The sequence below is a fragment of the Pseudopipra pipra genome, chromosome 7 (genome assembly GCF_036250125.1).
Source record: "Pseudopipra pipra isolate bDixPip1 chromosome 7, bDixPip1.hap1, whole genome shotgun sequence".
NCBI classification, from domain to species: domain Eukaryota; kingdom Metazoa; phylum Chordata; class Aves; order Passeriformes; family Pipridae; genus Pseudopipra; species Pseudopipra pipra.
The window spans coordinates 16,052,278-16,079,185 of NC_087555.1; the positions used below are offsets into that span (position 1 = coordinate 16,052,278).

Genomic DNA, 26,908 nt, shown 5'->3' on the forward strand with positions numbered 1-26,908 from the left:
AGGGATTTACGGCATGATAAAGGCATGTTGCATTAGAAACTTTCCCCCACCCAGCAAAAAAGAAAGCAAACCTTATAGAAAAATGTACATTGCAAACAAGTTTGAAAATATTTGATTACTCTATTCTCAAAATTTATGAAGTGTTTGAGTTGTTTGGCATGCATTTATGTGTATGTATGTGTGAATTTCTGTATATTTGGAAACGAGATTGGATGTTTTTTACTACGTAAAGTGTTGGTTGGCACATTTAGAAACTATAGCTCAAAAATCTTTGTCTTTTTTATTCTAGCTCCTGAAAAAATTGTTCATGAGAAGCTAGAGGAAGAGGTTGAAATGGAAATGAAAGGTACAATCACCAATGAGAATAATTAGTACCAGTAATTAGTAATGTTACGAAAAGCTTTTATCTGCTTATGTGAAGTGTCTGATGGGGAAGAAAGACACTTTAAAGCATATTGGAATATGTTGCATGTTTGTGTTGATATGCAAAGGGTTACCTGCATTATAAGGTTATTTAAGTTTTAAAATATATTTAAAACTTCAAATTTGTAATTGTGCAGCCATATTCTTAACTTTTACTTCATGCTTTGCAGCTGTTCACAGAGCTTTTATTTGTTCAATTTCCTTTTGAATGCATGGAATAGTTTACTTCAGAAGGAAGTTATACAAATCTTATTTGTATTGTTTTTAAACAAGTTAGCAGCCTAACATTAATCAGTTCAATGGACACTACTGGATGGATAGATAAAGTATACTAGAGAGCATTTGTTGTTTAGATTATGTGAAAGCTACACATTCCCATTGATTCCTTGCACTTTTTTTTTTACATACATTAATTCACCATTATACATCTCTTACCCTGGCTTGCAGATAGCATACGTGGTTCATGTTGCTTGCTTTTTTCCCTGTGCATAACACTGTGAAGTTAGTGGCTGTATTAGTTCGAATAAACGCCTTCTCATTTCATGTTACTTACTTTTTAAAAAGATATCTTTCAAAATATTTTTTCTGAATTGTTTGAACATTTAATCTGCAAACAGAGGGGTCAGAAAGGGCGTTTATTCTACTGTCTGCAAGTCAGGTAAGATTTTCTTCTTTGCCACCCAAAGACACACAGCTTTTCCAGGCAGCAAAAACATACACGCAGAAGAACGTGTTATTTTGAAATTCCTTTTTGCTTGTTCAAGAAGAAATTTCCACAGTCTGAAGAAAGAACAGACAACGAACGATTTTCGTGTCAATCTTTAAAACAGAGCAAGGCGTTGCGTTTATTCGAACAAATATGGTGAGTGAATTACTTTTTTTTCCTGGGTGTGTGATGAAATCCATTGCATGCCCATTTTTTATTTCAATATATTGTTACTTTTTTACAATCAGATGGTAGACAGAGCGTGACATGTTGTAACCCAGTCTCCTTCTCTTGCAGAGCAGCATAGCAAGGTGAACCTCGAGGGACCTGGCACAGCGGCGGTGCTGGCTTGCCCCCAGAACTGTAAACCCACCTTCACACAGGGCCTGAAGTGTAGGTCTGTCTTGGAGGGGGACCCTGCATTCTTCCAGTGCAAGCTGGTGGCATGCCCGGCGCCCCACATGTCCTGGTTTCACAACAACCGGCCCGTCCTCCAGGACTGCCGTAAGGTGATTCGCACGGAGAGCGAGGAGCGCACACACCGTGCCAGCCTGGAGCTGTGGGATGTGCGGGAGCACGATGCTGGCAGCTACAGGGTATTTGCCATTAACAGCGAGGGCTCAGCTGAGTCCACTGCCTCACTGCTGGTGGCACGCAGTGGGGAGCAGCAGCAGGGCTTGGGTTTCACAGAGAAAGCCAAGTGGATGCGGCAGAGCTGGGAGTGCCTGCTGCAGCAGCGGCGGGAGGACCGGCTGCGGGTGGTGCTCCGCTGCACTGGCTCGCCCTTTGACAAGGGGCAGGAGGCCAAGCAGTCACTTGGGAACCTCTCACCAGCCCGAGGCAGGGTACGAACCATCCATTTTCAGAGCCTGCCACTGGTGGGGCCTCACCGCCCAGGGGTGGCACGTAGTAGGGAGCATAGGGGCACAGTGGCTAATGCTGAGGAGCTGCTGGATGAGGAGATCCGGTGGAAGCTGCAGAGGCTGCGGGAGGCAAAGAGGGCAGCACTGAAAAAGAAGCAGGAATCCCTCATGTCCATGCCCCAGGAGGGCCCTCATGGGAAGCCCAGCCCAGTTAAGGTGGCTGCCAAGATGGATGGCTCGGAGCTCCGCACGGTGCAGGTCGTGAAGCGGTACTCCAGGCCCCAGGCCATGGGAGAGAGATGGCAGACGCCAGGTGGGCTTCTGGAGCCCTGCCCACCCCTCTTTGTCCAGGAGGTCAAGCCCCAGGAGGCTGTTGAGGGGCAAAGATGCACTTTCTCCTGCCTCTTCCATGGCCGCCCACAGCCTACAGTCACTTGGTACAACAATGCCAAGCCCGTGGGGCGCATCAGGGGCACTGCCGTTCACACCACGGAGTGCCGCTCTACACTGACCTTTTCATCCCTACTCCCACAGCATGGGGGCACTGTCACCTGCGTGATCTTCAACCCACTGGGCACAGTCAGCACCTCAGCTGCACTCCATGTGAGGCAGCGAATGCCAGCCTATGAGTACGCAAAGAAGGAAGAGGAGAGGAAGAAAGAAGAGGAGGAAGAGGAGAAGAAAGTGAAGGAGGAAGAAAGGGAGAAAGAGAAGGAGGAGAAAGTGACTGAGGAGGAGAAAGAAGCTGGTCTGGCCTTTGCAGCAGAGAAAGGACTGCCAAGTGCAGTTCCAGACTCACACTTGCTGTCGTTGCCTGTGGAGATCAAAATCACTGCCCCCACTCCAACGCCAGAGCAAGGCACAGAGATGAAGGACACCACACAACACCCTCCAGAGCAGGCTGCTCCCACCATAAAGCACAAATTCAAGTTTTCATTTGATATGGGAAATGAGCCACCCCAATTTGTAGCAGAAGCCCCAGCACACGTTCATTGCCATGAAGGAGAGGACGTGATGTTGGAGTGTGCTGTGTCTGGGCAGCCCCCACCAACTGTGATCTGGTCCCTGAATGGCCAGAGCCTCTCTGCTAGTGAGAGGCTGAGGTTTGAAGAAGGCAAGAATGGCACGTACCGCTTGCATATTCAAGGGGTCTCTGTCACAGATGCTGGACAGTATTGTTTAGTGGCCACAAACGTGGCTGGAACAGCACAGAGTGCCTCTGAGCTGACAGTCCAGCCCAGTGCACCCCAGTTGTATAGCAAAGATGGAGGCACCGAGGAACAGCCTGCTGTGGACCACGTTGTTCACCCCCAAGGCCTCAGCATACTTGGGAAGGATGAAGAGGAACAGATTGTATGCCCCAAGGACGAGGAAGCCCACCTACCCTGGTCCCGAAGGCTGTCTCCATCTCCTGGTGAGCAGTTGGAAGACTGTGAGAAAACTCCTCACTTCACAGAAAGTGAGATGGCGGAAACAATGGTGCTGGATATTACAGAAGTTTATGCAAAGCAAGAAATGGGTTATACAGAAGAAAGTGTCAGGAATACAGATGGTATTTCTGAGGTGAGGCAGCACAAGGGAAAAGCTGTCTCTGAAGAACACAGCTTTGGAATTGTTACTACTGAACTGCACCCTACCATATCCAGAAAAGAGCATGAACTAGTGACCAAGGACTCGGGTCACTTTTCAGAGGAGCTGGAGCCTGAAGGAGGCAAGGTGATACCACATACAGATACTCTGTCCTGGGACATCTTGAAGTCACCATTTATGGAAGTGCATGGGCAAACACATGTCTCTGAGCAGTCTGCTCTGGCAAGGGAGGGTGAGGATTCACAATTTTTCATTCCTATATCACCTGTGGTACAAGAGGGAAGTGATGTTTGCACAGAGGAGAGTGATGTCCCTGCCTGGGAGGCAATGACTCCTGATGTGCTTCTTGTAGAAGAGCCAAGCGTGCCCCACCTGCAGGACCACATTGCAAGCAAACCCACAAAGGAGCTATTTGGCTTTTATGACTCCTGTACAGAAGAGCAGCAGAAGGAACAGCACAAGGAACAAGAGAGATCAGTTGATACTGAACAGGGCATCGAAGGTGATGATCATCTTTGTAAAGAAGAAACAATTGATGATGGTGATGCCACACACTGGGAAATGCACAATGATGATCAAATGTTGCAAGGAGTGGAGTCTGACACAGGCAGCTCTTCTTTGGATGTAACCGTCACTCCTCCTGGCATAGAAAACTCAGGTCAGGTTTTTACTGAGGAAACTGAGGTTCACCTGGAAGAAGGGCATTTCAGAGAGCAGCTGTTGCCACCTGAGACTGATAAGACTGATATCATATATGATCTGAAGAAGCTTGTGGAGCCTTTTCTAGCTACAGAGACGATGTACACAGAACAGGCACAAACCCCCACAGCTATGGAGAGCATGGAGGAAAGAGCAACTGGGCTGATCTCCTCTGTGCACCAACATGCTGCACTTGTGGAAGAGATGCCTCTGAGTGAGGAACTTCATCAGAGCTACAGGATGCAGAAGGAGGAGGTCAATGCCCAGGAAGAGGAACAGCGAAGAGAAACCAGTAGGGCTGATTTGCAAATCCCTAATGGGGATCTTGGCAGTGTCATGATATCTGCTGAAGAGGGACCTCTTGCTGAAGAAATTCATGAGTCAGAGGTGAGTGTCTGTCAGGAGGACTCACTTGAGGAAAAAACTCATGAATTTCTGGTGGAGTCCACAGAAGATTTACAAAGAGAAGTTCAGGAAACACATGTGTGGGAGAGTGGGGAATGGATGGAGCCCACAGACTCCCAGAGTGATAGCTTCATCATGGACTTGAAAAAAGCTGCACATGAAAAGAGACCCCAGGCTGGGCATCAGGCTGAGGAAGATGGTGGTTCCAGGATAGACAAGGTCTTTGAGACAGGAATGAGCAGCTTCACCTGTGAGATAGAAAGCACAGATTCCTCTGAGGAGATGCTCAGGGACACACAACAGGAACCAAATGCAACCAAGGGCTTGTCTTTTGGGCAACTCATACTTGGTTTAGTAATGGATGAGCCTGTGGCAGAGAAGGAGCAAAGGAAGGACTCTAGGGACAAGAATGGGACTGCCACTGAGGAAACCTCTGAGAATAGCCTAGATGAAGAAGGACTGTGGGAGGATACTTCTGCAGGTCCAGAGCCCAGTGCTGTTCAAGTGTCAAAGTTGGAGCCTGATTTGTCCCTGGCCAATTATTTAAGATCCACTGGGATACATGAAACTCCAGATCTCAAAGGGACAGTTCAGAAGGAGCAGCAAGAAACTATCACTTCACTGGAAGTGGAGGAGGTTACCTTCAGCATGGTTTATGATTATTACAACAACCATCAGGAACTTGCCCGGCCCTTCTCTCCTGAGTCAGAAATGTCTATAGAGCTGGAAAGTGGGAGCAGAGAGGAGTCGCCTGATTCAGACCGCTTTTACACACCTCCCTCCTCAGTGGAAATCTTTGAAACTGCTTCTTCAGCATCCTACCACACCCCACTCAGCACACCCGAGCGCTACTCCACACCGTCTGAAGGCTCGGGGTACAGCACGCCCCCTGAGCGCTACTCCACACCATCTGAAGGCTCAGTGTACAGCCTGCCCCCTGAGCACTACTCCACACCTTCCGAGGGTTCAAAATGCAACACACTCTCAGAGCGCTATTTCACACCCTTTGAGGGACCCTACTCTCCATCAGGGGACAGCACACCACCAGAACGCTATCGGACACCCACTGGGGAGTATATGGATGCCCTGACCACACTCCCCTCCTGTGAGAGGAGGTCTCAGCCTCCAGACCAGCCCCAGGCTGACGTGTTTAGGACCCCCCGTGAGTCCCTGGAGCCATCAGGCAGGGAAATGCCACCTGCATTCCTCAAGGCATTGAGCAGGAGGAGATTGTGCGAGGGCAGCACACTGAGGTTTGTGGCTGAGGTGGTGGGTGTGCCCAAGCCAGAGGTGAAATGGTATCGTAATAAGTCTCTGTTGGAGCTGGATGAGAGAGTACGAATAGAGAAGGATGGGGACAAATGTATTCTGGAGATCACTAATATCCGGAAAGCCGATGGAGGACAGTATCTGTGCCATGCAGTGAACATTGTAGGGGAAGCTAAAAGTATTGCTCAGGTGGAAGTTTTGCCTGAATATGGGAGGTCACTAGCACTGCCACCCCCTGTTACCCACCAGCATGTTATACACTTTGACCTGGACGAAAACACATCTTCAAGGTCACCTTCACCACAGGAAATCCTCCTGGAAGTGGAGCTGGATGAAAATGAGGTGAAGGAGTTTGAGAAGCAGGTCAAAATCATAACCAGTCCTGAGTTTACCCCAGATAAGAAGAGCATGGTAGTTTCCCTGGATGTCCTTCCACTTGCTTTGTTAGAACAAGCTGCAGGCTTGGCTGCGGTGGAGAATGAGGATGTAAAAATTGATTTCCAAGTAACTGAAATGCCTCCACGCTTTGCCGTGCCCATTGCAGATATCAAGGTGACAGAAGGCTCGGAGGCAGTGTTTGAGTGTGTGGTAACAGGTACTCCTGTCCCAGTAGTTCAGTGGTTCAAAGGTGACACCTGTGTGACGCCTGGCACGCGGAAGTATGTTGTGAGTCAGAAGGAGGGACTTCATAGTCTGAAGATCCAAACTGTAGGTCCCTCTGATAGTGGCTGGTATAACTGTAAGGCAATGAATAGGCTGGGAGAAGCAACATGTAAAGGCTCCCTTGTGGTCATGGCTCAGCAGGGAGCAAGTGCTAAGGTGAGCAGTGAGACAGTCATGGGCTGTGAACCACACAGGCCACAGAAGTGTGACTTGCTTTTGAGTAAGACTGTGAGCCCAGGTGACCAGTCAGAAATAGAGCTGGAGTTTGAGTTTGAGCCGCACAGAGATGACTCAGAAAAAGCAATCCAACTGCTTGCAGTGACTCAGCAAGAGCAGGAAGTGGAAGGGGAGAAGTGTGTTAACATTAGTTTTGATGTGTTTGCAGAGCCATCCCAAGAGGAACGGGTTGAGTTTAGGGCAGAGGACTCAGAGAGCTGCAGCTTTGAATTCCAGGTCACAGAAGCTCCTCCCAGATTTGTTAGGCTCATTTCTGACTACAGTACATTTGTGGGTGCTTCAGTATACTTCCAGTGTCTCGTGACTGGTTCCCCCCACCCAAGTGTCTGCTGGTACAAGGATGGGGTGTTGTTGGAAGGGGATAGGTACTGTTTGCAGGAAGAGCAGGATGGCTCTCTTAGCCTTACCATTGAAAACCTGATGCAAAGTGACAGTGGGCAGTACAAATGTGTAGCTACTAACAGGGCAGGAACTGCTGAGACTTGTGCTGTGTTAACATTATACTAAATTTCCATAATTTATTTCAAAGTCTCTTTTGAAATACTAAATGTTCTTATGATGTTGTTCACTGCAGGTAAAAATGCAGCACTCATCTTTAGGGGCATTGTTTTTCATCTCTTTAGGGATGAAAACCACTCTGTGGGCATATTTGTCTCACTTAAACTTGCCTTCTTTGGGGAATTTGAGTGAGATTTAATCCGTGCATAAATTTTGTGCACATTTTCTGCATCGAGGTATATTTCAAGCTTCTTCTAAGTTCCTTATTCATTCTTGTAAAGATATTTTAGTTGACACTCATGTAAGCAGGACTAATTTTTTTGTATAATGTACATATACCTGTGTATCTGTAACGGTGCAACCGCTCTTGTTTTATGTAGGCTAGAAATCACCTGAAAATGTAGACACCACTTTTTTCTTGTAACCTAGAGATATGGAATACTAATTTATGCTTGCTGTTTCATTTGGGTATAGTTCTGTGAAAGAACTCCTTAAGCTGGTATTTCCCCTTCTCATAATGTTGTCAGAACATGTGAGTTTCACTGATTCAAATCCTGTGTTTACAGTTTCTATCACTGCAAAATTCTTACATCCATGGGCCTCATTCTAACCGCTCATGGAATTAAATGCCTTTTTTACGTCAATGGAATTATGCTGTTGCAAAGAAAAGCAGCACAATGGGAAGAAAAATTAAAGTTTTGCATTTGTAGAGACTGGACAGGATTTTTTTCTCTATTACCAAGTAATAAACTTGAAAACATATTTTGTACTGTATCTTTAGAAGTTAAAGGGAAAGGAGAGAGAAAATAATAATAAATCAGTGATGTTACTGTAAATTCATTAAAATAATTTTGGTTGTCCCTGTATTCCAGTGTCATTCATAACAAATACATAGTAGTAAAAAAGATATTTTTATGCAGTATCTTGTTTCACATTAGAACTATATCTTTACATATTCTTTTTTTTTTAATTAATACCAGTTAAGTGTCCTATGTGTCAAAATGACCAGAAATAAATGGAATACATTCAATTGTTATCTGTGGCATTTTCTCACCAGAAGAGATTTTTACGTTAATGTTCTCCATGTGAATATATATTTTTGTATTTAAAGTAATGCTAATATTTAGGAGGAAGAGTCAGCAGTAGCTGACATAATCAGAACTAAATCTCTCTTACATAAACTATGATAAATTGAGAAAATCTGTTAAAAGTATGAAAGTTATTAATTAATGTTTATTAGAAGTTAAATACATCTCTAATGCATGTACCAGCTTTCCAGTAACCTCTAAGTCAGGGTGAGATCTTGAGTTCAAGAACCCTAAACAGAAATTAATTTTTTTTTTTAACCTGTTAATGAGGTTCTTCCAGTCATTTACAAATTTCTGTCAGTTACCTTGCAAACAGCTTTAAGTACCACGGGGATTTTAAGCATAAAAGAACTATTCCTGTAGTATGTTCAGTTATGTTCCTACAATTTCTTATTTCTGAGTTTGATGTTTCCTCACACTGAGGTCAGCATGCCTCAAAAAACTGATAATCTTTTAAGACTATCCTATCACTCACCCGGGATAGTATATTTTGATCAAAAGATTCTCTTTGTGCCGATTGTGTTGCCTGATAAAAATTTAATATATAATTTAACATACATAAGGTTTATATGTTAAAAGGCAGAGATAATTGTGATTTCTCATAGGTAATGGTGGTAGGAAAGAGAAACATGAGTGTCTGACCTGATGTTGTGGTGGGAAAGAATTACTCCACAACATGTCCTTGATCCATTCCTTGTGTAGATGTGTAGCACTGTCTGATTCATTAGACAGCAGAGGTCCTTAGGGAAGTTGGCAAGAATTGTCTGATGTTCTGTGTCAGCTGTGACATGAGGGGTCTTTTAGGCCCAAAGCCAAAGAGGTCAGAGGCCCTTCGATTAGGCCCTATGCAATTGTGATGTGTGTTTATTTTGCATGTAAATCTGAAAATTTTTAGCAGAAACAGGCCCATAACTTGGTTCTGAAGCCATAAGCCAAACAGGTCCAAGTTTATATTCACATCTGAAATATATGGCCAAGCACCTTTTTCTCTACCTGTGTAGTGGTGTTTGTGGTTTACGTAAGTTTAAAAGTCTTGGTTTAAGTTTCATACATTAGCCAGGAGCATGATCATGTGTTTATGGAGAGACAAAGTCTCACCTAAGCTACAAATATTAAATGTGGAGTAATCCCAGGTTGGAATTAACTTACTCTGGGACAACTGGTATACTTCGACTATCTCCAAAATTTTGTGCTTTCATAGGAGTCAAAAAGCTCACAATTTTCAGTTTTAATGTTGTCTTTATTTCTACAAAATAAGTATTTTAAAAAAAGGATGAATTATGTCTGTTTGTCATCAATGTGCATTGAATGTTAACATGTATGGTTAATTTGTGAAATAAATATGTAAATGATTTAAGTCCATCACTTCTTGTACTTTATTCATTTCACAGACCTATCTGAAATACAAAAAAGAATCTGTATAGTTTTTCTGTCATAAATATTCAGGAACACACAAAAGTGCATTAATTTTTTCCACACTCCCATTATAAAGCATTCTTGTGTATTAGCATGGGTTTCATTCTGAAACTTATATTCCATATTTTTATATTTTACTTATTGGGCCAAATTTTGCCACCCATTCTCAAATTCACTTGCACAATTTATTACTGTTTTAGCAAGACTGGTAAGTAATACCAAAGGACTGACATAATCTTTTTTTTTTACCTAAGCATCTCTTCTCTGCAGTTAGTCATTGTATGCACTGTGCTATGTCATGTATATTCTGGCATTTGTGGCAAAACTAATAAGTTTTAAACTAATGAAAAAGAATTGGGTGTGACATAGTCTGTTCCTTTTTGTTGGAGTGTAGTAAAATTTATTGTCTCAATAAGTTTTTAAATTTAACGTACTCTAATTGAGAAGCTTATCAAGGTTCCCTCTTAAAGTTCCTAGAGACATTTATCCACTCACAATTTTATTCCTTTTTTAAACTCTCGTATCTTTCCATGTTGAATACTGTGGTCCTTAAATGAGCAAACTTGTAAGGACAACAGTATTTGATTTCCAAAGATTTTCTTTGCATCATGCTTCTCAGAGATTGCTTGTACCATTCCTGGAAGTCTGAGATTTCACTGATGTTTTTATTGTCAAGCATCTGCAGAGAATGGTATGTTCTTCATCTCCACTTCCTCTCACTTTTAAACCATCATTAGAACCAGAGTCCAACATATATATGGGTAACTTCAAAAGGGCAAGAAAAATTTTAAAGTGCTCTGTCTTCTTTTTCTCTCTTTTATTGTGGTAGTTTTAATATGCCATATTGTGACAGGGAGGAGTTCATAAGCAGACTTGTGATTTTTGTAATAATGGTGCTGTAAACTTAAGGGTCTAATGACAAAACCAGGACAAAACTGGTAAGAGAGAGGTAATCTCTTGGTGTATTAGACAAAAGATAGAGTTTAAAGAGATGGACTATGCACCAGAATAAAAGTCAGTGTGCTGAAAAGATTGTAGGATTGTTGGTTGTTTTTTTGTTTGGCAGGGGTTTTTTTCAATTCTTATACTAGCATTCTGCTTTTTTCTTGGTGTTTTGAATTAAATCTAGGTCTTACGCTGTTCTGCTCTCCTTATTTGTATAGATGTACATACAAATATGTATGACACATATCCCTTTATATATACCACATACCACTTTAATTATACCTGTGAAATGCATCAATGTTGCTTGATTGTTACTTGCACGATGCACCCTGGGGGGGTATGCCTAACCCATACTGTGATGTCAGGTTTAAAGAGACATCCATGCTGATCCAGATGGGAAATTCCTAAGTAACCTGACAGCACAGCATGTCTTGCTGGTTTTGGCAGGTGTGTATTTGACACCAAGGGGACCTCATGTTCGTTGCTGGCTGTTGTACAGTATAGGGAAACCCTCCAGCTATAAAAAAATAGTTTCCCTAACACTGCTTATTGTTAGCTATGAGTGTTTTCATAAATATTCTAGTAAAACTGAACAATTTTTTTCCATACAGACATCGCTAGGTCTCTTATTGCCTCTTCTGAGGACGGAAGAAATGAAGGCTACAGCAGCGGCCTTCAGTTTCCTGGTAGAGAAAAAACACTTGAATTTGAGCCTGGAAAACCAGTTTATGTCAGCAAAGAAACAATGAAAATGGAGGAGGAGGGGAAAGCCCCTGTTTTCCTCAAACAGGTCCCTAATGTTGAAGTTTGGCAGGGAGATGTAGCTAGGCTCTCTGTTACTGTTACTGGCAGCCCCAAACCCAAAATCGAGTGGTTTTTCAACAGTCTGAAGCTAACCTCGTCTATGGACTGTAAGTTAGTGTTTGCTGGCAATGACCATAGCCTCATCCTCCCATATGTGGGTGTGCAGGATGAGGGTAAGTACACGTGCGTGGCCAGCAATGTACACGGTGAGACCACATGCAGCACCCACCTCCGTGTGCGGCAGCGGACACCGGGATTCCCTTGCTTTGCCAAGGAGCCCGACAGCGTGCGGTGTGCCCCGGGCTCCACTGCAGTCTTTGAGTACACAGTGGCAGGGAAGCCAGGCCCCGATGTGCTGTGGTTCAAGGGGAGCGAGCAGCTCTTCTCTGATGTGCGTCGTTCCATTGCTCACCACCCTGACGGTTCAGGCTCCCTGACAGTGTGGGACTGTATGGAGGAGGACACTGGGCTCTACACGTGCAGGGCAGTGAGTGCTCTGGGCGAGGCCATGTGCTCTGCTGAGCTCCTTGTGCTGCCCGAGGAACATGCTGTGTGCAGGCAGAGCCCGGCCTTGCAGCATTCTGCAGTGGCAGAGGACCAAAGCCCCGTCTTCTATGAGGAGGCTGGTGAGCTTCCTGCTGTGGAAGGAGCACTCAGTCTTGAGGCCATGAGGAAGCCTCTGGCCCTCCTTCAGCTCCAGATGAGCCAGGCAGTGCATGTGTTGCCTAGGGAGGACATCTTGCCTGGCCCGCCACCAACCTGTCTGGCTGTGCAGAGTGTTGAAGAGATGCTCACTCAAGTGGCCATAACACAAGAGAGTGGTAGGCTTCTGGCAGAAGCATGGCAAACCCTCCCTGGTGGCCCACAGGGTGTGGTGCCTGCAGCAGCAACAGAGACACAGCTGCCAGGCTGCCTTGGGACTGTAGCTGTACACATACCCTTGATCAAAGAGAAAATCATCCCCAAGGCAGCAGAACAACTGGCTGCTCTGAAGACAGAGGTTTCCCAAGTCCTTCTACAGGTATCAAGCACCACTGAGAGCTGTGCCATAGAAGGTGACCAAATCCAGGTCCTTGAAAGCTTTCAGGCAACACAAGGTGAGCTGAAGGCTGAACCCAGATTTCCCTCTGAATTGGCCTTTACTGGGGGCCAAGCTCTCCCTCTGGAGAACATTTCTTCCCTGGAAACAGTAGAGGAAGATCTTGCTGCAAGAATACATGAGGGACAGGCTGTGAGATTTCCCCTGCTCCTGGAAGAAAATCAGTTCCTGGAGGAGGAACATGTTGATCTTTCCAGCCCACCTAAGCAGTGGAAAACAGCATCGAGACAACCCCATGAAAAAATGCACTCTGACCAGCTCCAGCCCAGCCAAGTCCTCAACAAAGGGAGTCAGCTCACTGCTCTTGTTCCCAAGAGCTGCAACTTGGACATAAAGTCTCAAGTTAAAAATGCACTTAAAGCTACAGTAGTAAGTGAGAAAAACCTCTTGTTTTCAGAATGGTTGGCTGATAAAGAAAATGTTGAAGTGCAGACGATAAACATCACCAAGGAGAATACACATACCTTGTGTACCTATGTTGTGTCCACAGGACGATGCAGTCCCATAGAAATCTCAGTCTCCTTGAGAGACTTTAGCATTCAGACAGCTGACCAGAAAACAGTTTTGAAGGAAGCTTTTTATTCTCTTTGTGAAGATAAACATCTCTTGACAGATGAAAAATGCAAAACATTTCCATTCTATCCCAATCTACTTCTCACAGGAAAACCCTGTGATGAAACCTCTGAGCTGGAGCCCCAGCAGGCTGAGAGTACTATGGAGGCAGAAGTACCATTGGAGCAAGCTTTGCCTACACAACTAATCAACACTGTGACTGGGCGTGGTCAAATCAAGGACGTGGGTGTGGCTGTAGCCACTGCTGATGTAGCCTCTGCAGGTCTTCCTACTCAGACACCCACAGAAATATTGAAAAGGAAAGAGAAAAGGGAAAAAATATGTGAGGAAGAGGGCAGAGAGGATCTGGAAACTAGAGCTGGGAAGTTACAGGCTGAGCTGGGCAAAGAGAGTTGTCCCATCATACACAGCAAACTGGTAGACACTGTTGTGGAGGAAGAGGAGAGTGTCAGGCTGGTCTCTGTCATAACAAATGTCAGTGAGGTGAACTGGTACTTTGAGGGTAAACTGGTATCTTCAGGCAACAAATTCAAGTGTTTGCAAGATCAGGACACATACACACTAGTAATAAACAAAGTGTGTGCGGAGATTCACCAAGGAGAGTACACCTGTGAGGCACTGAATCAAGGTGGAAAAAGAGCAACAGCAGCAAAACTCACAGTTGTTAAAAGAGGTTGGATTATGGGGATAAAATACTGCCTTTTTAATGCACTGCTCTACTAATAAATCTGCCCTACTATGTGTCTGTACTTTGGATATGGATACAATATTAATACCATCATGCCACTAATCAGAGGGTTCCCTTCTCTCTGGATTGATGGTCTCCTTTTACCACATTGCAAAGCCTCTCACTTCTGTTACCCCAGTCTTTGGTCAGGAACTTTGTTGCTTCATTGCACAAGCATGGTCAGGACAAAGCTGTATCTCAGTCTCAACCACTTTTTGTTGCCTGGGAAGTGGACCTACTCTACTCTTCCCATTTTTCCCACTACTGCACCCTCTTTCACTCCTTAGAGTCATTGCACAGATTCACCACAATTTCTTATTCACACCATTATTTCTCACAAATCCAGGATAGTGTACCGTATATCCCATTGCTATTGTGCATTGCTATTTCACTTTATTTTTCCAGTATCATCACAGTGTTTCCTGATGTCATTAGGCACCGTAAGACTGTCTGTCCACTGAGCCTAGTACTGCTTTCATTTCTTACAGATATTTTTTTTTACAGTCACTTTATGTGAATTGCAAGTATGTCACCTTTTCTTTTCCTTTTTTTTTCAGTCAGTCACTTCACTGTTATTTTTCAGAATGTCAGCAGGCAGAGTTTTGAGTTAATCTCTGCTTCTGATTTCAGTTGCACCTATCCTGAGGAGAAGGCTTGAACCCCTGGAGGTGGCTGTAAATCATGTGGCCAAGTTTACCTGTGAGGTGGAGATGGCTCCCAATGTCAAGTTCCAGTGGTACAAAGCCGGACGAGAGATATATGATGGGGACAAATACTCCATTCGCACTTCCAACTACCTCTCCACGCTGGAGATCCCAAGGCCTCAAGTTGTTGACTGTGGAGAATATAGCTGTAAGGCTTCCAATCAGCATGGCAGTGTAAGCTCTACAGCTGTTTTAACAGTAACTGGTAAGTACAGACTTCCAAGAACAACTTCTCCATAAAATATCTTGGTGTATTATAATGCTTTCACTGCTATACTTACACTTGTGGGGTTCTTGATTGCTATTATAGTACATAATCCATACCTAATGTTGGCAGGCATAAGCACAGAGAAGGAATAACTTTTGAGAATGCTGCTTTCTGGTGCTTTCTGTACATAGAAAAGGGAATCAGTATGAAAAGTTTCAGAAGGAAAGAAAAAAGAGAAAAGAGAGCAGGAGGAACAAGACTGTCAACCGAATAAGATTGCTTTATGAATACATTCTTGAAAAAGGTTTATTTAACTTCCAGACGACAAGAAATAGACTTTTAAATCTGATTTCTTAGTGTAATAGTCACTGTGTGATTATCCTAGCACCCTATGTTTATCCTGCAGCTATACTTGCGACGCAGGTTATGCAGCTCTGCATACCTGAACATCTTTGTGCTGTGGCCAAAGGGGAACTCTGTGATTGGGCAAATAGATCTTCTTAAGCAAACAAAAGAGGGTAAAGGGTTTCAGTTTGCAAACTTTTTATCTAATGAGAGCTATACAATTCTTTTTTTTCTTTTTAAACAAACAAAGAACCCAACAACAAAACAAAACAAAAAACCAAACCACTGTCTTTTGGGCATTTAGTGTATGACTTTTTTTTTACTCTGACTTTTCTCGTTGTGGGAGGAGTCTTCATTTGGTCTTTACTAAGTGCTAGCTGTTAGCTAGACTAATGCAAGATGCATGAACTGTGAAATGCGTGCAAACTGACCCGCCTCGAGAGAACAGTATGCAAACATGTCAGTCTTGGGGGAGGAATTTCTGGCTTTTGGTTTATTTTCCTTTAGTTTGTAAATTGCTCCAGAGATTCAAAATTCAAGCTCTGGAGCAATATATAGACCGAAGAAGTACCAACCAAAAGCCAAAATTTATCATCTTTAACGCCTCTTATCTCCTTCACTGCTGGTTTCTTTTGCTTAAGAGTGTCCAGTGACAAGCTGGCCTCTCTTGCTCTCTGTCGCTGGCAAATGTGAAGAAAGAGCATAGGCTCTGTTCCTCACCTCTGGATAACATTGAACCCCTTTGTTTTGCAGAAGCACTTCCACCAACGTTTCTTACCAGACCTGAATCTATCACTACTTTTGTGGGCAAAAGTGCCAAGTTCCTCTGTACTGTTTTGGGCACTCCGGTCATCGACGTCACCTGGCAGAAAGATGGCACGACAATTTCGTCTTCAGACCACCATAAAATCTCCAAAATGGAAAATAAACATGTTTTAGAAATTTCCTTTCTCACCACCAGTGACAGAGGGGTTTACACATGCAAAGCTTCCAACAGGTTTGGGGCTGATATTTGCCAGGCTGAAATGGTCATTATAGACAAGCCCCACTTCATTAAAGTTTTGCAGTCAGTGCAGTCAGCAGTTAATAAAAAAATACGTCTTGAATGTCAGGTAGATGAAGACAGGAAAGTAACTGTAGGGTGGACAAAGGATGGAAACAAAATCCCTCCAGGCAAAGATTATAAGATTTACTTTGAAGACAAAATAGCCTCGCTTGAGATTCCTCTGGCTAAGCTCAAGGATTCAGGCCACTATGTGTGCACTGCCTCAAACGAGGCAGGAAGCAGCTCCTCTTCTGCCAGCGTCACAGTCAGAGGTAAGATAGTTCTACGCTACCTTTACCTTTCCTCTTCTTGCGTTCCCCATTTCTTCTTTTTCAGTCAAAAGACTTCTTTGGGCTGAAATTACACCAAATTCTTCTCAGACCTGCTACACTGTCCGTTCCCCTCTAACTCATTTTCCCTGTTGCCTTCCAGTGCACCATGTGTTACTTCAATATTTTTTTCACCAGAGAAATCCAAGAACTGCTCCTGCATGCAGGGGAGAGATGAAAAAAGAGGACAGGCAAAACCACAGGAGCTGCAGTTCAGCGAAGATTATGCTGGTGTCTTGTGAACTCATATTTTGTTCTTGTTCAAGGAACCAATCTTTCAAAGTCTTGTATTTCAGCCTTCTTTCCTTTTTCCCTTTCCCTTTTCCATTTCTTTACCCTTTCCTTTTCCATTTTCTGCCCCTTTTTACCATCTCTTCCTCTCTCTTCCCTTTTCCCATTTTTAGAACCACCATCCTTTGTGAAGAAGGTCGATCCATCTTATTTACTGACCCCAGGTGACTCTGCACGCCTTCAATGCAAAATCAAAGGGTCTCCTGAAATCCAGGTTACTTGGTTCAAGAACAACAAGGAAATCCATGAAAGCAACACACACAGGATGTCCTTTGTCAATTCTGTGGCTGTGTTAGATATTTTGGAGATGAAAGTTGATGACAGTGGGACCTACTCATGTGAAGTTGTAAATGAGGTTGGAAGTGACAGCTGCACCACTGAAGTGGTTGTCAAAGGTCTGTCCTTCTTGTTGCTGCCAGTCACTTTCTTGAGAAAAAACTTCCCTTTTTTTTTTTTTTTTTTCTGGCAAGGTTGACTAATTCTTTCTTGCTGCTTTTGTAGAGCCTCCGTCTTTCATCCGAACACTTGAACCTGCAGAGGTAGTGAAGGGAACAAACACCGTTCTTCAGTGTGAGGTTGCTGGCACTGGACCATTTGAGATTAGCTGGTACAAAGACAAGAAACAGATTCGCAGTAGTAAAAAATACAGGTTGACCTCTCAGAAAGCTGTTATTTCTCTGGAGGTGTCTGCATTTAATAGTGCAGATGTTGGTGAATACGAGTGTGTGATAGCTAATGAAGTCGGAAAGTGCATGTGCAGTGCCACATACATCTTGAAAGGTCAGTAGGAGAGAGAAAACTCCGCTTACTGATGGGATTGGCAAAACCTTCTTATTTCTTAAAATGTCTTTTCTTTGGATTTGGGGGTGGCTGGGGAGAATGGGAGTATCTTCTTCTCTTAAATTCTTTGTGTACCTTAACTCTTATCTGGCATCAAACCTGTGAATTTGAAGGACATTGAGATTAAAGGGCCATGCATTAGCTCCCGGCTGGAGAATGCTGCTCTTCTACTTGCTTGCTCTTTTGTTGAATTGCTATGTGTATTGTACGTACTGTCTTACAAAACTGTCTTGAAGTAGCAGATTTCATGAGATGATGCAGTAACAAATGAGTATTTTTTCTTGTCTCTCTTCTTTGAACTAGAACCACCATCTTTTGTTAAGAAAATCGAAAATGTGACGGCTCTGGCTGGAGATAGTATTACGTTACAGGCTGTGGTGAAAGGGTCAGAGCCTATTTCTGTAATGTGGATGAAGGGCAAAGATGTTATTAAAGATGATAACAATGTGAGAGTGACATTTGATCATGGTCTAGCAACGCTGCAAATTACTGGTGTCCAGCTGAGCTCTGGTGGCAAATACACCTGCGTGGCTGAGAATGATGCAGGAAGTCAGTCCTGCTTTGGTGAACTAGCAGTGAAAGGTTAGTGGAGAAGGGCCGTGATCCCCACAGTCTCCCACCTGAGAGAAAGAGCAATTTCCTTTTGTCCTTAACACCAGTTGTTTAATTCTGTTGTAGAACCTGCCAAAATAATTGAAAAAGCTGAAGTGATCCAGGTTACAGCAGGGGAACCAGCTATTTTGGAGTACACTGTCACAGGCACTCCAGAGCTAAAAACCAAATGGTTCAAAGATGGAAGGCCACTACCTGCCAGCAAAAAATATAGGATCAGCTTCAAAAATAACATTGCCCAGCTCAAGTTTTATGCTACTGAAATGCAGGACAGTGGCGAATACACCTTTGAGATATCCAATGATGTGGGCATCAGCTCTTGTACTACCAGCTTCACTGTGCTAGGTTGGTACTGACCCTTTCCAAAGAGCCCTGTTGCTCTGCCCTGCACCACCCAACAGAGCCAGAAGTAGAAGAACATGCCTGTTTTGCTCATGTGTTTGTTTCTGTAATTTTTTTCACTCTCAACAGATCGCACTCTTCCTCCCTTCTTTACTAAACCACTGAAGAATATTGACAGCATCATTAACACCTCGTGCCGCCTAGACTGCAAAATTTCAGGTTCTCTTCCAATGACCGTCTCTTGGTTCAAGCAGGACACTGAGATCACTACAAGTGCCAAGTACACAGTACATTTTGCAGAAGGCTCAGCATCTTTGGAAATCAAACACCTAGATGCAAGTGATGCTGGGGTCTACGTTTGCAGAGCCACAAACTCTGCTGGTAGCAAAGAGAGCAGTAGTACATTGTTTGTAAAAGGTTTGGCAATTCGTTTCACATTTCTTGGAATTTTGCTTTTCGTGTGATAATACTTTTCTTTCCCAAACTGCAGGCCATGTGTCTTACTCTTGACAATTTTTTCCTTTCAATGCAATCTAGAGCCACCCAGCTTCACTGTAGAACCAGAGTCTCAAGATGTACTGCCTGCGTCAACCGTACATTTCAAAGGCACATTTAAAGGCACAACACCACTGACAGTGAAATGGTTTAAAGGTGATACTGAGCTCGTGACAGGAGGAGCCTGCTACATTATGACAGAAGCATTAGCAAGTTACTTGGAGCTTTATGCAGTCAAACCAGCAGACTCTGGAAAATACACCTGCAAAGTCTCCAATGTAGCTGGTTCAGTAACATGCAGTGCAAACTTGTTTGTAAAAGGTTTGCATTCTTACTTTCTTTTAAATTCTAGCTGCTGGATTGACCCAGTGGCGCTCTTTCCTGCTTTCTTTGTCCTGAACGTTCTTCTTAAATCCACAGAACCTGCTGCCTTCAAGGAGAAGCTAGAGCCGACCCATCTGGTAAAGAAAGGTGGATATGTTGAGCTGACCTGTGAAGTCACTGGTACTCCTGAGATTAAAATCACATGGTTCAAGGATGATAGAGAGCTAAAAGAGAGTGAAAAATACAGGATTTCTTGTGCAAAATCTTTGGCAGTACTCCATGTTTCAGAAGTTGATACTGAAGACAGTGGAGAATATATTTGTGAGGCCAAAAATGATGCTGGAAAAGATATTTGCAGTAGTGTTGTTACAGTCAAAGGTGTGTGTGACATCCAGCTGCACAGTTTGTCTTTTTAAATTCAGTACAGTGTTAGAGGCTTCGGAAGTCTGACTAACACAATTGCACTCTCTTTTTGCACTGTAGAGTCACCCTATTTTAGCAAGGAGTTTCAGTCCATGGAAGTCTTGAAGGATTCTGATGTGGTTTTGGAGTGTGAGGTGCTTGGCACGCCTCCCTTTGAAGTGTTTTGGGTGAAAGATGATAAACCCGTGCGGAGCAGTAAGAAGCACAGAATAAGCATTGAAAAATCTTTGATTAGTCTCCACGTTTTCAGGTTTGATGCTTCTGATGTTGGCGAGTATCAGTGTAGAGTAACAAATGATGTTGGGAGCTGCCTCTGCAGTTCAGAGGTCACACTGAAAGGTTAGTTCAAGGTGTAGAACACCACTAGCATGCTTTTAGCCAATGTGGTATCTATGCCACAGTTGTGCACCAAACCCATACTTACATAGCCACTTTCTTCCTGCCAGAGCCTCCACAGTTTTTGAAGAGGATAGAAAACATTAGTTCCCTTCGAGGGGGCACCGTTGTGTTTCAGGCTGCTATTAAAGGCTCCTTGCCCATCACTGTGTCCTGGTTGAAAGACAATGATGAAGTGATTGAAGACAGCAATATCAAAATGACCTTTGTGAACAATGTTGCCACTCTTCTGGTGAGATCTATTGAGCTGAAACACGATGGGAAATATTTCTGTCAGGCTAAAAATGAGGCAGGAATTCAGAGGTGTTCTGCTCTGCTGACTGTCAAAGGTTGGTCTTACCCTGAGGGCTTGCATTGATTGTAGATGGTTCCCTTGTGATTTTTACAGATGCCCTTAACACTCTATCTCCTTGTTTACAACAGAACCTGCTACAATAGTGGACAAGGCCGTGTCAATAGATGTGACTGAGGGAGACCCAGCAACCTTGCAGTGTAAATTTTCGGGAACAAAACCTATTACAGCCAAATGGTTCAAAGATGGCAAGGAACTGACATTAGGCCCAAAATATAAGATCAGTATTACAGATACTGTCTCAGTCCTAAAGGTGCTTCATGCAGAAAAGAAGGATAGTGGAGAATACACTTTTGAGGTTCACAATGACGTTGGGAGCAGTAGCTGTTCTGCCAACATTAATGTCCTAGGTGTGTATGGGTTTTCTCTTAACATTGTTTTTAGATTCAAAATCTTTTCTCCTGAGCTGATATCTGTCACAATCAAGGCTGAATTTCATACTTTGTCTTTTTACTCTGTCTTGGATAGATCTCATTATACCACCTAAATTCACAAAAAAACTCAAGAAAATGGACAGCATTAAGGGGTCTTTTGTCCACCTGGAGTGCATAGTGTCTGGTTCACATCCTATAAGTATCCAGTGGTACAAGGATGGCCAAGAAATAACAGCAAGTGAAAAGCACAAATATTCTTTCCATGATAATACTGCATTTCTGGAAATAAATAAACTGGAAGGCACAGACACTGGCTCTTACACCTGTGAAGCAACAAATAAAGCAGGAAGCAACCAATGCAGCGGGTTCTTAACAGTCAAAGGTTTGAGTTCCTTCTTTGTCTTGTGTTAGGGGTCTCATTCATAGTTTTGGATTTCCTTGTCTCAGTGTAATCCCCTTTCTTCCTTTTTGCATGTTATAGAACCTCCATATTTTGTGGAAAAACCCCAATCTCAAGAGGTTGTGCCCAGTGCTAGGGTTCAGTTCAAAGCACTGGTGAAAGGGTCTACTCCTCTGCAGATAAAGTGGTTTAAAGACAGCCAGGAGCTCCTGTCTGGAGCCAATCGATCTGTCTGGAAGGATGACACATCTAGTGTACTGGAGCTCTTCTCAGCTAGAACATCTGATTCTGGGAACTACACTTGTCAGATAAGCAATGATGTGGGGACTGCAACTTGCAAAGCAACTCTGTTTGTAAAAGGTGTGCAACCCAATCACCTCATTTTTTTATTTCTGATTTTTCTGTGCAATTTTGGTGGGAGGGGGAGGAAACCTTTTTATTTCTTTAAATTCTATATTTTATTCCCACCTTAAATATTAAAAGCCTCAACTTCTCTGTCCATCTTCTAGAGCCCCCCAGATTTATTCAGATGCCAACTTCTGTAATAGCTTTGCGTGAAGGACAGTCCACCACTTTCGAGTGCCAGGTAGTAGGCACACCAGAGATCCACATTACATGGTACCTGGATGGGAATGAAGTGACTGACCAGGCTAAGTACGGCATCTCCTTCATAGATGGATTAGCCACTTTGAAAGTCACTCAAGCCAGAGTGGCAGATAGTGGGATTTATGTTTGCGAAGCCCACAATGATGCAGGTAGTGAGAGCTGCAGCGTTGAGCTGAAAGTAAAAGGTTAGTTTTGAACATCTATGTCATCTGGGATGAGGAAGTAGGAGATACTTCTTCTCCCCTCAAAACTGTTTAAGATTACTATCTACTAAAGGTTATTATCATTCTTCTTTATAGAGCCTCCAACCTTTGTTCGGGAGTTGAGTCCCACCAAGGTAGTGAAGGGCTCAGAGGCCACACTAGAGTGTGAGGTGACTGGTACTCCTCCATTTGAGGTGAAGTGGCTGAAGAACAATAAGGAGATGTTCAGCAGCAAGAAATATGCCATCTCCACCAAAGAATCAGTATTTACTCTTAATGTGACTAACTGTGATGTCTCAGATGTTGGTGAATATCAGTGTATTATATCAAATGAAGGTGGGAGCTGTTCTTGCAGCACAAGGCTCAGCTTGAAAGGTCAGTCCTCTAGGAAGCCTACCTCAAACATTATATCGCCTAGCTAAACTGTAGTGACTAGGATTACTTTATATGATCTCTCTTTCCCCTCTTCCCTTTCCATGCCTTCTCTTCTAAACCAAACTCACAAAACAGAACCACCATCCTTCGTCAAGAAGCTGGAGAACGTCACTAGCATTTTGAAAGGTGATGCATTCTTTCAGTGCATCGTAGCAGGTGCTCAACCCTTATCTGTGTCATGGATAAAAGATGAGAAAATACTAGAAGACGATGAGCATCACCATATTACCTTTGAGAACAACGTGGCCACACTGAAACTTGCTAATGTTGACCTCAGCCACAGAGGGAGATACACCTGTCAGGCCAAGAATGAATCTGGCTTGGAGAAGTGTTTTGCTTTGCTTTTTGTACAAGGTGTGTACAAGGTGTGACCTTGATGAGTATTTGAAAGTCAGCCCCTATCTACATAGCTAACTGTTGTTTTTATACTCTTTATACCTCAGAGCCTGCACAGATCATAGAAAAGGCTAAATCGCTTAAAGTCACTGAAAGAGACCCTGTGACTTTGGAGTGTGCTGTGGCTGGGACACCAGAGCTCCGAATAAAATGGTACAAAGATGGCAAACAGCTCCTGCCCAGTAGATACTACACAATGACCTTTGAAAACAATGTGGCCAGTTTCAGGATTGAACCTGTATCAAAGGAGGATAGTGGTACATACAGTTTTAAGGTTGAAAATGACTTTGGAAGTAGCACCTGTGAAGCTGTTCTGACTGTGCTAGGTTTGTATTGACATATGGGAAATTTGCCAATACAGGGAGGGAATGAAAAAAAATAATTTCTGTGAAAGCTAAGCAAGAAGTTAACCAATGTGTTTTTGCCATTTCTTGTGTTGGGCAGATCAATCAATTCCTCCTGTATTTATCAAAAAACTAACCAAAAAGGATACCGTTCTGGGATCTTCTATCCAAATGGAGTGCAAAGTCTCTGGGTCACTCCCCATTATTGCAAAATGGTTTAAGGATGGAAAAGAGATAACTGACAGTGCAAAATATAGAAGTCTGTGCCATGAGAACACTATGTCACTTGAGATTGCTAATCTAGAGCTGGCAGACAGTGCAAATTACACGTGCAGTGTCTCTAATGTTGCTGGAAACGACTCTTGCAGTGCTGTCCTGACTGTGAAAGGTTTGAAACTCTTTTAATACTTCTTATTTGTGATAGATGCTGGAAAAATACCTTAAATCTTGTCCTAACATAACACTCTTATATATCTTGATGTAAATACTAAAAACTTGGTCTCCATGCTTGCCTCACTAATTTTCTTCATTCTTAGACATTTCTGATGTAACTGAGTATTTCTTTTTCTTAAAAACTCCAGAGCCACCAAGCTTCTTAGTAAAACCTGAAAGCCAACAAGCCATCCCAGATTCCACAGTGGAGTTTAAGGCCACACTAAAAGGAACACCACCCTTTACAGTAAAGTGGTTCAAAGAAGATTTAGAACTTGTATCTGGTCCAACTTGTTTCATTGGGATTGAAGGTTCAACCGGGTTCTTAACCCTCTATTCAGTGGATACTTCTAAGACTGGGCACTACACTTGCCACGTTTCAAATGACGTTGGCAGTGACTCTTGCACTACAACATTGATGGTAACAGGTGTGCACTCTTTCTTGATGTGTTGCAGTTTTTTTGTCTCTTTCTTCTCTTTCCTTTTTGCCAAATCCACTCCAGTGATCTTTGATACACTGCCAAGTGAATTCCCTTTCTTGTGCTTGCAACCCATAGTTTTTTGGCTCTTTTCCCCCATATTTTCTTTCCAGTATAACTTCAGACCTTCCTGACCCCACTTTTTTGGTTTTTTTAGAACCACCCAAGTTTGCTAAGAAGCTAGAGGCAACAAAAGTAGTCAAGCAGGGTGACTCAGCCCGGCTTGAGTGCAAAGTAAGTGGATCTCCAGAGATGAAAGTAGTGTGGTTCAGAAATGACCATGAAATTGTTGCCAGTGAAAAATTCCGGATGTCTTTCATTGACTCTGTGGCCGTGCTTGAAATGAATCATCTCAGTACTGATGAGAGCGGTGACTACATCTGTGAAGCTCACAACCCTGCCGGCAAGGCCAGCTGTAGCACCAAAGTCACAGTGAAAGGTTAGCTGTTCTCTTGTTCTCTGATTGCATCCTATTTTTCCTCTGGTGGTTGTACCCCTTGGAAATCCACAGGAACATGAGTTTAATTTCTTATTTCAGGACTGCCCTTTTCTTCATGTCATGTTTGTTTCTTGATGCCCCTCATCCTCCTTGCCAATGCCCGAACAAGGATGATGTTCTTAATGCAGAAAAGTTCTAAGCTAGTTGTTCCCCAGTTCTAAATTTTAAATGTCCAAGACAGATCATAGTGGGGATTTCTATATAAAGGATCTGAAATATGAAGGAAAAGAACAGATATAAACTGACTAGCGTCAATTTTACACTGTGTATGGGAGACTACTGAGACCTGTACCCTCTCTGCCAAGGGTCACCCTGCTGTTTACCCTTTATACAGAGGAGCTAAGGGCTCTGAATGCTCACCTGTGGGCAAGTTAATTTCATAATGTGCCCAGAAAATGAGGGAAGCCCTTACCCCTTCTGAAGATATTCTCAGCAGTTTCATTGTTTAGAAGCTGGTATCAGTAAACTGTTTGTTGGCCAAATAGCTCTAGACTCCTTTCTAAAAATGTTCCTCTCTTCCCTTGTTAGAACCTCCTGTCTTTAGCAGGAAACCCTCTCCAGTAGACATTGTCAAAGGATCTGAGGTTAGCCTGGAATGTGAGATTTCAGGAACACCTCCATTTGACGTTGCCTGGTACAAAGACAGGAGACAAATCCGCAGTAGTAAGAAGTACAAGGTTACAGCCAAAAACTACCAGACAAGTGTTCGCATTCTTAATGTTGAAGCTGCGGATGTTGGTGAATATCAGTGCAAAGCACAGAACGATGTAGGAAGTGACACTTGTTTTTGCGCTGTGAAACTGAAAGGTAAAGTATTGATACATGTGCCTTCCGCAGTGCTCCCAAGGATGCTGCATTGCTCTTCTTTAAGAAAACACTGTGAGTATTTACTGTAACTGCATATTTCTTCTTCAGAACCACCAAAATTCTTGTCTAAAATAAACAGCGTGACTGTTGTGGTTGGTGAACCAGTAGAGTTACAAGCAAAAGTGGAGGGCTCCCAGCCAATTGCTGTGCAGTGGCTTAAAGACAAAGAGGAAATTATTAGAGAAAGTGAAAACACGAAGATCACATTTATGGAAAATATTGCAACTTTACAATTTGTGCACACGGAGACAAGCAATGCTGGAAAATACACCTGTCAGATCAGAAATGATGCTGGAAGTCGCGAGTGTATGGCTACCTTAACTATTCTAGGTTGGTAAAAAGCACAAATTCATGAAAGTTTGGGGTTTTTTTAAAGTTAGAAACTTGGCTATTTAGTGTCAGCTGTATACTCTGCTTATGCCCCTGAGTTCAAAACAATCAAAACAGAGAATCATTCTCTGCCCAACAAGCAGCAGTCAGGTTCCGTATTTCCAGTTTTCAGGGATAGGAGTAAAAGGAACCACTCGTGCCTGGTGGGAGAGGGACAGGCAGTTGCATTTTTCTCTTAGGAGATTAAAATATTTGTACTTAATTTTTTAGAGCATCTGAAACTTTCAGTTTGGGGTAGAAGAAAGGATGGAAAAAAACAGCTGAAAAAATTCCACTCTAACAAACTGAAATTTCTTTAGCATCAAATGTGTAAACTCCATCTTATACTGCTATAATGCTTATAGTTAGTACTAATCAAATCCTGTTTTCACCATATACATTACCCATCTCTCCTTCCAGAGCCTGCAGTCATTGTAGAGAAAGCAGAGCCAATGAGAGTTACTGTAGGAGATGCCTGTACTTTGGAGTGCAAAGTGGCAGGCACACCACAGCTTTCCACTGGGTGGTTCAAGGACGGCAAAGAGCTGACCAGCAGCCAAAAATACAAAATTACTTTCCTCAATAACGTATCTACACTTAAAATTATGGATGCAGAAAAGGAAGATGGTGGACTGTATACTTTTGCAGTGCAAAACGACGTGGGGAAAAGCAGTTGCACAGCATCAGTTGATGTTTTAGGTTGGTTGGGTATCTTGTCTTCTATCTTTTACAAAAGCTTTTTTTTGGTCGTGTTCTCTCTCCTTTCTTCCATTCCTTTCCTCATTTTCTCTCT

At 43.2% G+C, this 26,908-nt stretch overlaps 1 protein-coding gene across 1 annotated transcript in view; it reads left to right on the forward strand.

Annotated features, from left to right (window-relative positions):
* Positions 1-26,908, forward strand: part of TTN (titin) — a 244,337-nt gene that overhangs the window by 39,625 nt on the left and 177,804 nt on the right. The window contains exons 46-70 of the mRNA XM_064660725.1: positions 290-346; positions 14,636-14,914; positions 16,016-16,579; positions 17,041-17,322; positions 17,429-17,707; positions 18,071-18,349; positions 18,446-18,724; positions 18,851-19,138; positions 19,259-19,537; positions 19,637-19,918; positions 20,024-20,302; positions 20,410-20,688; positions 20,783-21,061; positions 21,180-21,467; positions 21,567-21,845; positions 21,995-22,276; positions 22,391-22,669; positions 22,805-23,083; positions 23,173-23,451; positions 23,570-23,857; positions 24,051-24,329; positions 24,538-24,819; positions 25,408-25,686; positions 25,795-26,076; positions 26,536-26,814. Of these exons, the coding sequence (XP_064516795.1) occupies positions 290-346; positions 14,636-14,914; positions 16,016-16,579; positions 17,041-17,322; positions 17,429-17,707; positions 18,071-18,349; positions 18,446-18,724; positions 18,851-19,138; positions 19,259-19,537; positions 19,637-19,918; positions 20,024-20,302; positions 20,410-20,688; positions 20,783-21,061; positions 21,180-21,467; positions 21,567-21,845; positions 21,995-22,276; positions 22,391-22,669; positions 22,805-23,083; positions 23,173-23,451; positions 23,570-23,857; positions 24,051-24,329; positions 24,538-24,819; positions 25,408-25,686; positions 25,795-26,076; positions 26,536-26,814 (7,080 nt within the window). The remainder of the gene's footprint in view (positions 1-289; positions 347-14,635; positions 14,915-16,015; positions 16,580-17,040; positions 17,323-17,428; positions 17,708-18,070; positions 18,350-18,445; positions 18,725-18,850; positions 19,139-19,258; positions 19,538-19,636; positions 19,919-20,023; positions 20,303-20,409; positions 20,689-20,782; positions 21,062-21,179; positions 21,468-21,566; positions 21,846-21,994; positions 22,277-22,390; positions 22,670-22,804; positions 23,084-23,172; positions 23,452-23,569; positions 23,858-24,050; positions 24,330-24,537; positions 24,820-25,407; positions 25,687-25,794; positions 26,077-26,535; positions 26,815-26,908) is intronic.